Source organism: Penicillium angulare, assembly GCF_028827245.1.
Source record: "Penicillium angulare strain IBT 27051 chromosome Unknown utg000005l_segment0_segment0, whole genome shotgun sequence".
In the NCBI taxonomy this organism is placed as follows: domain Eukaryota; kingdom Fungi; phylum Ascomycota; class Eurotiomycetes; order Eurotiales; family Aspergillaceae; genus Penicillium; species Penicillium angulare.
The window spans coordinates 193,014-206,121 of NW_026623164.1; the positions used below are offsets into that span (position 1 = coordinate 193,014).

The following is a 13,108-nucleotide window of genomic DNA, read 5'->3' on the forward strand; positions in this document are numbered from 1 at the left end:
CAATATGTGGCACTATATTGTCTCCAGTTACCCATGTAACCTCTCCAAGAATGAAACGGATATACTTTATACATGTTCACACTTGAGTATATGTTAATATGACCGTGGAAGACGTGATTCAAATAGCCTGGACAGAGGTTCGTATTAATGGAGTATCTATGCAATCCAAAACCAGATTCGTTCTAATCTTGTTAGTTGTGTCGCTCAGTAAATATATAGGCAAGGGAGAAGACATACCAAGGAAATTGCGAGGTTTCGGCTCTACCCAGGTCGATTCCAACTCATCTGCTTCCTCTTTCCCAGACCAAAAGTCCATATCTTCAATGTTCACGAACTTTGTTTTTTTGATGAATTTGTAACCTAGGAACAGACTCGCAAAGATGGGGATATCGATGTAAGGCGGAACGAAGGTTTTGGCGCTGAAACTCCCTGGGAAAAACGCATCAAAGCCATTGAAAAGCGCAACCGTTGAAGAAAACAATACAGCAAAGTACGCCAAGTATGGTTGGAAAGGCGACTTGAAAGGAAGCGATGATCGCGGAATGCCATGATGCTTGAGCCCCCTATGGAACCGTATGTATGTGATTGCAATAGAAGACCATACAATCAGTGTGCTGACGGAGCTCAGGTTGCTAATCCAGAAGAAAACATCCGCCGAACTCGATGAGACATTGAGATAAACCAGTAGGCTGAGAGCAGCTGTAACGGCGACACATCCGTATGGCACGCCGAATTTCTCATACTTAAGGATTGCAGGCGCTTTGCCATCCAGTGCTGTGGCGTAGAGAATGCGAGTAGACGCGTAGAAAAATGAGTTTCCGGCTGATAATGCTGAGGTGAGGATGACTGCGTTTATAATGGATGGTAACACTTTTATACCACCGTTCTCAATAGCAATGACAAACGGGCTGGCTCCAGCTCCAGATGCACCGGAGTTTATAGCATTGAGCAGTCGATGGTCGCGCGACGATACGCAGAGACAGACGAGAAAAATACTCCCGACGTAGAAAATCGCAATACGCCAGAACACTCGCCTCACGGCTTTCGGGATGTTTCGACGCGGGTTTTCAGTCTCACCCGCCGCCACCACGACCATTTCACTGCCTCCATAACTGAATGTTGCTTGGATAAACACCTTCCAAAACGCCAAAAATCTCCCCAATGACCCAACTTCGAGATACGTATTCATCGGACCTGGAATTTGCCAGTAACGAAACCCAATGCGATCATGGTTAGGAGCTCCCCCTAAAGTGATTATGAACATGAGCAACATAAGACCTATTATGGTGAGAAGCTTAATGGACCCAAGAAAGAATTCCAGTTCTCCATAGACGCGAACAGGTAAACTATTGATGGCGAAGATTGCGATATATAGAACTGTGATCCAGACCGCAGAAGAGACGCCGTTGGGCCAGTAATCGATGACAAGAGCAGCGGCGCTGATTTCGATGGGAACACCGATAGCGAACTGGTACCAATAATTCCAGCCCAGGGTGAAACCCAACGCTTCGTCCACGAACCGGCTAGCATAAACAGGGACAGCACCAGGAAGTGGAAGCCAGGTAGCCATCTCGCCCATACTGTTGATGACAGCATAAAGATTGAAACCAGTAATAAAATAGGCGAGGACGGCGGATAATGGCCCAGCTAGGGATATGACCTGACCTGCTCCCACGAAGAGGCCCGTTCCAATTGCTCCAGACAAGGCGAGGAATTGAATGTGTCGAGACTTCAACCGTCTTTGAAGCGTACCAACATTTGCCTGGTTGAGACCTTCCACTTTATTCACGTTAAACTCGTCAGCAGCTTGCGACTCGCGTCTGCTATCCCCAACTTCCCCTTCCTCGATACCATCTCTCGTGGCCATCTCAAGTCGACACGTCGTATTATTCCCTCGGCGTAGGGATGTTTGGCAGAAAGGGCGGAGAAAGGGAGAGGGATAGACCAAGACCGAGACACAAAGCTAAAGAAAAGAATAAAAAGAGGACAAAAAAGTGTCAACCCCCCAAGATACCCCAGATCCCCTCGGGTTTGAACCGTTGCGAAGTATGCTGTTTTCTGTCCACGTGGGGGTGAAGCCGGCTCATGTTGCATCTGGATACGGGGAAAGCGTGGGGTAATGGAGCGAGAAGCTCCAAGATCAGCAGTCTTTTCGCTTATCGCTAACCCGAATGGTCCCACGGAGTAAAGACTTCAGGAAGTCATTCAGACCTATCCCAAGAATAGATAACGATGTCGGCAAGTTCCGATTGAACCAGTCTTCAGTGCTCGGGATTTCACCCGATATCCGACGTCTGGATCAGCGCGTTTGGGCGTATCGCGGGATTGCAGGATTCTGGATCCACAATTCCAGGTCCAAGCGCTGTACAATCTCACGGATGACATGAGCATGCCCCTCACCCCGTCTGAGCTCCAAGGTTGTATCATGTGGTGGTATCTTCTCATTGTGATTGGGGAAGGAGGAGAGGTTGAGTGGGTCATTGACGGAGATACGAGGAAGAGTCATAGCAAGGATCCTCTTCCTTCCATTATAACCATTTTGTACTGATTTGCAAACCAACATCCTCTTGACATTGCTGTTTACCACAAAAATGGGTTCTCAATCTCAGGAGCCAACACCGTTCGGTCATGAAATGCTAAAGCATTTCTCCTTTGCGCCAGGTTATCGAAATCTCAATCATGGTAAGAAATATCGCATTTATTGTTGACTCGTGTTTTTTTTGTATCTCTCTCTGTGCCATTCAATACTAACAACCCATAGGCTCTTATGGAACATCCCCTCGCATAATCCGCGACAAGGCAAATGAGTTACGGGACGAATGCGAAATGACTCCTTGTCCTTTTATCAAATACCGATTCCTAGACCTTCTAGATGAGTCGCGGGCTGCCCTCGGCAAATTTCTTGGTGTCCCCGAATCTACTGTGGTTCTTGTTCCGAATGCTACAACAGGAGTGAATACTGTGCTGCACAACCTTCGATGGAATGATGATGGAAAAGATGAAATTATTCAACTGGACATCATCTATGGAGCGTGTGGAAAGACGGCTAGCTATATCTGCGAAGCAAACCAACATAGAGTTCGCACCCGGCAAGTCAATTTTACCCATCCAGTTGAGAACTCTGAGATGGTTTCAATCTTCCAGCGAGCTATTCAAACTTCAAAAGCCGAGGGCTATCGCCCGCGAGTCGCCATTTTCGACACCATCTCCTCAAATCCTGGAATACGACTACCATTTGAGGATTTCGCTTCAGTGTGTCGCTCAGAAGGAGTCCTCAGCTTGGTGGACGCGGCGCATGGTATTGGACAAATCGAGCTCAATATTCCGTCCTGGGATCCCGACTTTTTGGTCTCAAATTGCCACAAATGGTTATACACGCCTCGTGGATGCGCTGTATTCTATGTGCCGGAGCGCAACCAGGGAATGATCACAACTACCCTACCGACAAGTCATGGGTACATTGAAAAACCAAGTTCTGATGAATTCAACACGAAGCCCAAAAATTCAAATGCAAAGAAATCCTCATTTGTGACCAACTTTGAATTTGTGGGGACTACAGATATGCTTGCCTATTTGACCATTCCTCAGGCCATAGAATGGCGTCAGCAAGTCTGCGGAGGAGAGCGAAAAATCCAGGATTATTCCATTTCACTTGCCAAGAGAGGAGGCCAAAGAGTGGCCGACATCTTGGGCACTCGTATTTTGGACAATGCCACCCACGACCTCAGCAACTGCTTCATGGTCAACGTTCTTCTTCCTATTAATCGACCAACAAGTGGGGCTGGAAGTGTGGTTCGGGGCAAAGACAACATCGAAAGGCCCCTCAATGATTGGATCCAGCGAACTTTGATCGAAGACTGGAAGACTTATATGCCTGTTTTCCCCTTCCAAGATGGCTGGTGGGTCCGACTAAGTGGTCAAATTTATCTTGATGACAGTGACTTTGAGTGGGCTGGGCAGACTTTAAAGGCAGTTTTAGAGCAACTAGAACAACAAACTTTTGTTTGAACTAATTGAAATGGCTGCATCAATCAGTATCCTCACACTGAAAGATACGCATCCACACAGTGATGATTTTCGCATAACAAGACAAAATACAATTAGACTTTTCAGATTAATATCAAACTACAGTAACTCAAGCCCGCATAACCTATACTCACTTTTGGACATTCATGAGCTTTTTTCAAAGCGCAAAAAACTAGAGCGAAGCTAGTATCACATCTATTCAGTGTTCTTAAGATTATTATGTGCCTGCGTACTAACAGCAAGCCTATCATCCACTCTTAGCAACTTCAAAGGAAACTAAATTATTGAATGCATCGTATCCTTCAAAAATAGTTCATACATACTATCTTGTCCCACGCATTGAAAGTGTATTCAACTACAACTTGAGAACTTCAATATCAATTCAGATATCTCTCGGAGTCCTTGGAATGTGACTGGAGCCCAAAGAAAGGCCGCCCGGTCCAGACGCGATATTTGGAAAATGTTTAATGCTTATTATAATAAGCATACCAAGCTTTGTAATGCGTGAAATTAGCGGCTCACACATCGAAGAAGACTTGAGAAAACGTTCTGGACCTATCAACCTGGTCAATCAAATCATGTCAAACAAGTCCGTCATTACTAGTAATTTGCGGCAATTTCCAACTCCGAAGGGGATCGGCATCCATGATAGAAATTTGGAACATCCATTGGCTACGTAACCCGACAAATGCCCGAGCTCTTGCAAAGTGCCTTCGGAGTGGGTCTGTATTCCCGGGTTGCGGGGCTCCACAGTGTAAAGCCTGTGAAGCAAACATGACCTGCGGCAGATCGAATCAAATGATCAGCTAGAGTGTAAGCAGGACAAAGCGGAGTATGATTTCATGTAGCGCGAATATCCCAATTACATCCAAGCTTTCTGCTGAAGGAAGGCGGGAATGAGAGGGGTAACGATGGAGCCCTGGAGAATTCCCGGAAAGACTTTGCCATTTGGACCCTTCAATCCAACCAAACGTGGAAGGATTTGTGTTTGCTGCATTAATCCTGGCAAACGGTGAGAGGTATTTAAACACCCGCATACCTCTTCCTTTGACCCTCAACACCTATCTCGTCTCTTCTCATCCTACCTGAACGATGGGGTTCCGTTGGCTATTCCTATTTCTTTGCGCAATTTATGTTGATTTTGTCCATAGCGCTGCGAGTTGCCCAGGATACAAAGCCAGCAATGTGAAATTAAATCATGGAGCAATTGTCAGTGCCGACCTTACACTCGCTGGCACAGCATGCAATATTTATGGCACCGATTTACACGACCTCAAACTAGAAGTAGAGTATCAAACAGGTATGTGCATCTTTGGATACAGACATATTGAAAATCGTCTTACTAAATCCATACCATCTCAGAGTCTCGTGTGCATGTCAAGATTTATGACGCAGCCGAACAGGTCTACCAAGTCCCTGAGTCAGTTGTTTCTCGACCGAATAGCACAACAGTTGACCCTTCGAAATCAGACCTAGAAGTGAAGGTTGTTCAGAATCCATTTTCGTTCAAGATAACCCGTCGATCAAACAATGAGGTTCTCTTTGACACTTCTGGCCATGCCTTGGTCTTTGAGTCTCAGTACCTTGGTCTCCGCACGGCTTTGCCAGACTCACCGAATTTATACGGCCTGGGGGAGAGTACCGACTCAATGCGCCTTCAAACTGAAAACTACCAACGCACATTATGGTCCCGAGATGCTTACCTCACCCCTCAGTATACCAATCTATACGGCAATCATCCTATCTACTTCGATCATCGTGGTCAGAAGGGTACACATGGAGTATTTCTTTTGAACAGCAATGGTATGGATATCAAACTGGACCGAGACTCTGATGGCCAGTACCTCGAATACAAAACCCTAGGTGGTGTTTTTGATTTCTACTTCCTAGCTGGTTCTACTCCGAAAGATGTTTCAGTTCAATATTCCGAGGTGGTTGGAAAAGCTGTGATGATGCCGTACTGGGGTCTTGGTTTCCATAACTGCAGATATGGGTATCAGGATATTTTCGAGGTTGCCGAGGTCATAGCAAACTATAGCGCTGCGAACATTCCACTTGAAACTCAATGGACCGACATAGGTATGTTCAATCCACACATCGCGTCAATTGTGAACTTGAAAACCAACTAATAGCTTTTTAGACTACATGGACCTAAGAAAAGTTTTCACATTGGACCCTATACGGTATCCCTTGCATCTTGTTCGCGAAGTGGTCTCGTATCTACATGCCCATAGCCAGCATTATATTATGATGGTTGACCCTGCGGTGGCTTATGCTGAATATCCACCATTCACCCAAGGTGTTAAGGATGGCGCATTCTTAACCCAGAACGGAACTGTCTATCAAGGGGTCGTCTGGCCTGGTGTAACCGCGTTCCCTGATTGGTTCGCCCCAAAGATCCAAGAGTACTGGAACAACCAATTCTCCACCTTCTTTGACGCAGATAGTGGAGTGGATATAGATGCCCTATGGATCGACATGAACGAAGCTTCGAATTTCTGCGACTGGCCATGCACAGATCCAGCAGCTTTTGCAGTAGAAAACGACGACCCTCCTAATCCTCCTGCGGCTCGACTGTCAGCACCACGACCGATTGCCGGGTTTGGGTCCGACTTTCAACCCACTTGTGTTGCTCAGGTTTCCTTCAGTGTCGACGCCGAAACGTACTTGGGAGAGAATATCTACATCCTAGGTGGCTCCCCCACGCTGGGAGAATGGGACAGCCATAATGCAGTGGCAATGAGTGCAGATAACTACCCTGAGTGGCAGGTTACTGTCCAAATGCCAGCAAATGGAACATCTAGCTACCAGTATATTCGAAGAGAATCAGACGGCAGTTGGATTTACGAGAGCAAAAATCGCACAATCACCACAGGCGACTGCAACAGTGGCATTCAGGCCGTTTCTGACAATATAACTACGAGTTCGGGGTCACAAAAAAGGTCATTACATCATCCTTCGCTGCCAATTGTCCATGCAAAGTCGAATCACGTTCTCCAGAGCCGAGACGGTTCCAGCATGGGCTTACCAGGAAGAGATTTGATCGATCCACCATACCAAATCAACAACACTGCCGGGTCAATCAGTAACCTGACTATCCGCACGGATCTCACCCATGCAAACGGTCTGAAACTGTATGATACACACAATTTCTACGGTAGTATGATGAGCTCAGCTAGTCGCGACGCGATGCTCAACCGAAGGCCGTCTGTACGGCCCCTAGTGTATGTCTCTTGATACCAACTTGAAAGCTCTTACTAACGAGTAGCAGTATCACTCGATCAACGTTCGCCGGCGCTGGAAGCAAAGTCGGTCATTGGACAGGCGATAACAATGCCGATTGGGATCACTACCGTTGGACAATTGCCGAACTTCAAGAATTTGTGGCTCTCTACCAGATACCTATGGTTGGAAGTGATATCTGCGGTTATGCAGGCGTTACGACTGACACTCTGTGCTCTCGATGGACATTCCTTGGCGCATTCTCACCCTTTTTCCGTGACCACCAGTCAAACGATGAGATACCGCATGAGCTTTACAGAAGCCCCATGGTTGCTGCAGCTGCTAGAGCTGCAATCGACATTCGTTACCGCCTACTTGACTATATCTACACTGCGATGTGGAAACAGACAGAGACTGGAGTTCCAATGCTGAGCCCGATGTTCTTTCAGTATCCCTTCGACGAGAATACAGTAGATTTGCCATCTCAATTCTTCTGGGGCCCAGATATACTGGTTGCACCTGTTACGGAGGAGAATTCAACCTCTGTATCCGTCTATTTGCCTAAAGATCTATTTTACGATTTCTATACTGGTGCCCCAACGGAAGGACAAGGGAAGGAGGTCACGCTGAATGGAATCGGATATGACACCATTCCGTTATTCTATAGAGGAGGCAGCATTGTCCCGCAGCGTATATCATCGGCAAATACTACAGCGCAGCTACGCGAGCAAAATATTGAGATTGTCATTGCACCAAACAAGGCTGGGCATGCATCAGGTGTGTTATATCTTGACGACGGCGACAGCATTGAGCAGCCCCATACGTCCGTTATTCACTTCAACTATGCCAGCAAAGAGTTTTCGATGGATGGGGAGTTCGGATACAACGTTGGAAAGGTGGTGATTGGCCAGATTACCGTTCTAGGTGATCACGTACAAAGACACACAACCAATATCAAGTTAACGGGGAAACACTCTACAAAGCTCAACTAGCTGTAGCATCAGGATCAAGAGAGTGGGTATGAGCAGCAAGATGGATGAAATGATTACAAAGGAATTGAAGACACCATGGAACTGACTGAACATCTGGGGTTTCCAGTAGTGGAATTTCATTCGCCAAGTGTATATAGCTTTTGTTCTTCCATCCATTGCCAATGAGTGACACAGAGTTATTATTCATTAGGAGTCATATCAATAGGTCTGTCCCATCCGCAGGCAATATTCCTTTTGTCACCTCAGCAGTCATTGAGTCTTCCCCCGAATAGGCACCATGGCCCTCCGAATATATTTATAACAAACGGTCTTCAATCTCCGAGGCATTCCATTCGGGGAACCACTCGTTAGCTTGCGATGAAGGGGACCGGCATCAAAGCTTTTTCGGTTTATTGCGGAAGCTTCTTGTGCAGATTCCTGATTTGATTGCGTTTGCGCGGCTGTGGCTTCGCTTTGAGTATCGTCTGCGGGGGGTGTGACAGGGGGTGTGATAGTATATACAGGTGGGTGGGATGTGTGTGTGGTTTGAGTTTCGGTTCGTTCTAGGGAGGTCTGATTTGGATCTTCGAGTGGGATGAATATTTGCTGTAGGGCAGCAGTAATCCGGTCGTGCATCGCTTGGTCTTGAAGGATCGAAGTTGTAGATGGTGGAGTCGGGTCTTTTGGAAGTGCTCTCTCGCTTGTGCTGACGATATGGGGAATTTTATGGTCCTCGACCGGGTCTTTCGCTGAAGAATGAGTGGCAATATTATGTGTATCGACAGTAGCCAACTCTTCGAGTTCTGAGTCCGCATCCGACCCTTCGTAATATTCGTAGTACTCGTCGTCCGTTTCCTCTTCGGATTCCTCCCAATCATCGTCGTCTTCTGATTCCTCCTCCTCCTGTTCTTCGTAACATTCCTCTTTTCCGATATCGCTAGGGGGAATAGTCTCGTTTACGTCGATTGCCAGATTTTCCTTCTCTTGGTGGTCCAGGGGAGGAGGGACCTTGCAAGGGTGTGTATTATTAGGAATCAGAGACTCGCGGCCTTCCCTGTAATCGATTGCCCTGCTTTCTAACTCGGAAGTCGCTACCTTCAAATCCCAATATGAAGATGAAAGCCTTTGTATGTACAAGCTGTGAACAGCCTGGTAGGCTTGTGCTGCAAATTGCATCACATAGTCAGCCGAGGCAGCATCGCTTGGGTGTCTCGCAGCATGATCGAAGACTTTGACGCAATGTAATTCGAATTCACGAGCCAATTGGAAAGAATCTTGTAGATTAGAGCTATCCAACTCATCATATCTTGGCCATTGGTTTGCCATGGTTGCTGGTTATTGATGTATGTATTTTGTTGAGTTCTGCAAGAAGCGTGACACGCGTGAGTCGCAGCTTCACGCGTTAAGTAGCTTCCGCGTTCGGCAAGGAGCGTGACTTACGTAAATCCGCAAACCCGTAAACCCGACAGCTCCAGACAATATGTAAGGGGGAAACATCTACGAGACGTGCAACAAGGCAATTTGTGATTTTTCATTTAACGTTGCGATGAACTGCCGCTTGCACAATCCAGATTCCCAAACCTTCTGTCGGGAAGAATGTGCCATCTCTCATACCATTGGCGGGTGGAAACATTCGCAATGTCTCTTTGATGACAGCGCTAGTGTACGGAAGTTGATTGATTATTTCAGGGCGCCCCTTGAGAACCTCCTGTGCACTTGATGCCCCGGTGCCAAACACACTGCTATGTTCCTGACGAACCCGGGCAAGCATTTCTGGAGATTTCGATAAGAGGTAGAAGCAATTAAGTATTGCAGTCGCTTCAGAATCATGCCCAACAAATAGAAAAAGGCGAACATGAATGACGGCCCAAGCTCTGAATCCCGAGTCAAGATGCAGGTCCCTCTGCGGTCTTGTCTTCATATATTCTGCAATAACAATATCCATAATGAACTTGGGACGAGAATAAGGACCTTGCGTTGTCTTCTTTCCATTTTTTATAACACTTGTCGAGTTCAATTCCGATAAGATTGTTCAGAGTGCGTCCACTTTTCCATTGTATGTATAACCGACGGGGGCTCCAGCGCTTTAGAATGTTGGTCGTTCCAATGCCCTGAGACAACTTGTAGGTATAGCATATAGACCAGATAGTTAATGCCTGGTAACGCTTGGCGTTCCTTTTCCGTTCTAGTGCTTGAATGACCACCTATACTATAGAAGAAAGTTTCTCGCGACCACGGAAACATCTCTACTCTTGCCCTCCCAAGCTCTGGCATTCAGTCTCCCATTAGCAAAGCAACTCCATTCGGTGGTCAAAGCCTTTTCTCCGCCTTCTGACGAATTAAATTGCAGTTATTTAGATTCCAAACCGAACTTTCTTCATCAAGCTCCATGCAATTAGGCTCTACACCGTTAATGCCGCCATTCACCAATGTTTCACTCAATGGGTACTAGCCTCCAAATTCCCAATCAATAAAAGCCGAGCTTTCCCCATCTTTTGACAATATGTTTCTTGCTTGGAAGTCTCCGTGAACAAGAGCAAACGGCTCGTCAGTCATATCGATTCCAGCAATATAGTCTCGTTTCTTTCTTTTGTATCTCCACGATAAAATCCTGTATAGAGGTTTCCGTGAAGAGATCCTCGTCAATATCATGTTCAGTTGACAAACAATGCTTTGTGTTAATGTTAAAGTGAGCAGCTATGAGCTTGAACAACTTCAAGTTGAAGGTATTTATACACTCCGCCCTATTCACGTTCGAACTATATACTCTACCGTCAGGTCACGCTTCAGCTTGGATTGAAGTCAACATATTTCAATATTTCAATATTGAAGCCGCGTGAAATGGGTATAAGTATCGAGTGGTCTCGTTTGCAGGGCTGTACAGTAACCTTGGAGCTTTATCGTCTTCAGCTTGAACCATACAGAGCATATACTAAATATGAAAGGACAGCTGATGGTAACGCGGTGGAAACTTGTAAGTAGTATACGTAATGGCTCCATCTCCATCGACCGAGTCCTGCGTAGTAGACATACTCATTGGCTACGGATGCCGCTGCCTAAGTCACAGTATGTAGTACTCAAGATAATCACTCCGACGGTTTCATGGAAGTTGATCTAATAATTTCGCGGGGGACAGGTATAATTGAAGCGATAAATGCTAGATTACAAAGCATCAGTGAATGATGCCCGGGATAAGTCCATGTATCTAGGTAGACCAGCGCGGAATAAGAATAAGATTATGGAGTGTGTGCCTTTCTCCCAACTAAATGATGATAACGTGCTACGCAATATTCAGGGTCTAAACCTGTGGACGGAGGGTATGTATGTATGTATTTTTCCCCAGGGAAAGCCGAGTATGCTAAGGGAATACGTAAGTTGAACCCGCATTCAGATGAACATCCCCCCCCCCAATAAATACTTACTAGTAGCTTCAAGTTAGAAACAAACATGAGGGTCATTGACGAGTAAGTTTTCTGCCGAGGATAGATATACGTTATCTTCATTTGTAGACGAGTGTAATTACCATCGCTGTAATTCAAGATAGAATTATAGAAGTGTGAAAAGCCGAATACATATGTACTGTTATAATATTCTGCTCCATACTAGTGCATGTTATATTCTTGCGATCCCTAAGAAGATGAGCTTACAGAGTATGAGTTCTCGAGGTCAGAGGTAACGTACGGGTCTCTTGGTAGATAAGGGCTCTGACACAGAAAATGACACAATCATCCGTGTTGGCCCCCTAAATAAGCACCGCTAAGCAAATACTAAGATATCAGGATTTTCGGGAAACACGTAAGGTCAAAGCCCCTGGGGTTACAGGGGGTACGTGTTTTGAAGCGATCAATAGCAAGGATTTGGTGCTTTGAACTCCCTCGCCCCCGGGGCCGAAAGCATCGTCGATTCCATTTGGCCAGCTACATAGTGAAGGGCGAAACAAGTTTCATGATTCAAGCAGAGAAATGAATCTGGCTCTTTGCGAATGGAGAGCAATTTCTCTGCGCTGGATAGCATGATAATTCGCAATTGAGTAAACTTGATTTTGCGCAGTATGTACACAATAGACAAGCTTTCCTAAGCCCTCTCCTAATTTAGCTCAAGATTGATATGAACCGAAAAGTTTTACCGTGAGAGGTGATAACACACGGGTCTTAGTGTTCTCCTTCTTTTTCTTGGAAAGGTGGGGCATGTTCCTGTCAGTTGTGACCAATTATATTCTTAGGCGTACTACCCACACGTTTTTTCCACGCGGAAACCCTGCCAGGCCGCGCGGAGGGGACAGATACGGGTACGAGGCACCGCCCCTTATCGAGCGCAGTCTCCATAATTGACCCTAACTGCGCCTAATTTAGGGTGGTGTATTCGAGTGACATGTAAAAGCAATTCCCTTGTATGAATGAAGAGCCCTGCTTATCATTGTCTTAATAAAAATTGCTTCTATGTGAAGAGGCGGACGTCGATGCAAGCCTCATTATGTAGCATCTTAGATCTTCGTGGCGGATCTCCGAGTCTTGGCAATTTATGAATTTTTAGGTTTTGGGCTAGAAGGACACCAAAACACCTAATAAGAATATGCTAAGCTCCTTCAATGCTGTACATCTGGGTAAATAATTTCCAATATGGGAGGAGGTTAAACCTACTTTGGAAAGTATCTGCGTCATTCGGCTTTATCCCACATTAAATTGCGGAGTAGGGAAGATAACAGCCACAGAATTTGCGCAAGTGCGTCATACGCGTAGAGTATACGCGCAAGCTGGTGGGTCACTAAGTCAACACAAGGGACAGAACCGACCCATACAAAGACCCAAAAAAATCCAGGATATGATCTGTGTATATAATATATAAGAAATTGCTTTCGGAGGGCCGATGGGACGCTAGTCTAACTAATA

At 46.0% G+C, this 13,108-nt stretch overlaps 6 protein-coding genes across 6 annotated transcripts; 2 read left to right on the plus strand and 4 right to left on the minus strand.

Annotated features, from left to right (window-relative positions):
- Positions 1 to 156: 156 nt before the first annotated feature.
- N7478_007463 (uncharacterized protein) lies at positions 157 to 1,867 on the minus strand (the record flags this gene model as incomplete). The annotated part of the gene is made up of 2 exons (XM_056923677.1): positions 157 to 182; positions 238 to 1,867. 2 exons carry the CDS (start codon positions 1,865 to 1,867, stop codon positions 157 to 159), a joined length of 1,656 nt encoding a protein of 551 aa, XP_056776403.1.
- A 432-nt stretch (positions 1,868 to 2,299) lies between these two features.
- N7478_007464 (uncharacterized protein) lies at positions 2,300 to 2,506 on the minus strand (the record flags this gene model as incomplete). Its single annotated transcript, XM_056923678.1, has 1 exon — positions 2,300 to 2,506. The coding sequence occupies one exon, from the start codon at positions 2,504 to 2,506 to the stop codon at positions 2,300 to 2,302; it is 207 nt and encodes a 68-aa protein (XP_056776404.1).
- Positions 2,507 to 2,591: 85 nt separating this feature from the next.
- Positions 2,592 to 4,008, plus strand: N7478_007465 (Pyridoxal phosphate-dependent transferase major region subdomain 1; the record flags this gene model as incomplete). Its single annotated transcript, XM_056923679.1, has 2 exons — positions 2,592 to 2,682; positions 2,762 to 4,008. The coding sequence occupies 2 exons, from the start codon at positions 2,592 to 2,594 to the stop codon at positions 4,006 to 4,008; spliced, it is 1,338 nt and encodes a 445-aa protein (XP_056776405.1).
- Positions 4,009 to 5,118: 1,110 nt separating this feature from the next.
- Positions 5,119 to 8,240, plus strand: N7478_007466 (uncharacterized protein; the record flags this gene model as incomplete). The annotated part of the gene is made up of 4 exons (XM_056923680.1): positions 5,119 to 5,326; positions 5,389 to 6,105; positions 6,167 to 7,250; positions 7,298 to 8,240. The coding sequence occupies 4 exons, from the start codon at positions 5,119 to 5,121 to the stop codon at positions 8,238 to 8,240; spliced, it is 2,952 nt and encodes a 983-aa protein (XP_056776406.1).
- A 249-nt stretch (positions 8,241 to 8,489) lies between these two features.
- On the minus strand, positions 8,490 to 9,545 carry N7478_007467 (uncharacterized protein; the record flags this gene model as incomplete). Its single annotated transcript, XM_056923681.1, has 1 exon — positions 8,490 to 9,545. One exon carries the CDS (start codon positions 9,543 to 9,545, stop codon positions 8,490 to 8,492), a length of 1,056 nt encoding a protein of 351 aa, XP_056776407.1.
- A 205-nt stretch (positions 9,546 to 9,750) lies between these two features.
- N7478_007468 (N-alkane-inducible cytochrome P450) lies at positions 9,751 to 10,164 on the minus strand (the record flags this gene model as incomplete). The annotated part of the gene is made up of 1 exon (XM_056923682.1): positions 9,751 to 10,164. The coding sequence occupies one exon, from the start codon at positions 10,162 to 10,164 to the stop codon at positions 9,751 to 9,753; it is 414 nt and encodes a 137-aa protein (XP_056776408.1).
- Positions 10,165 to 13,108: the final 2,944 nt, after the last annotated feature.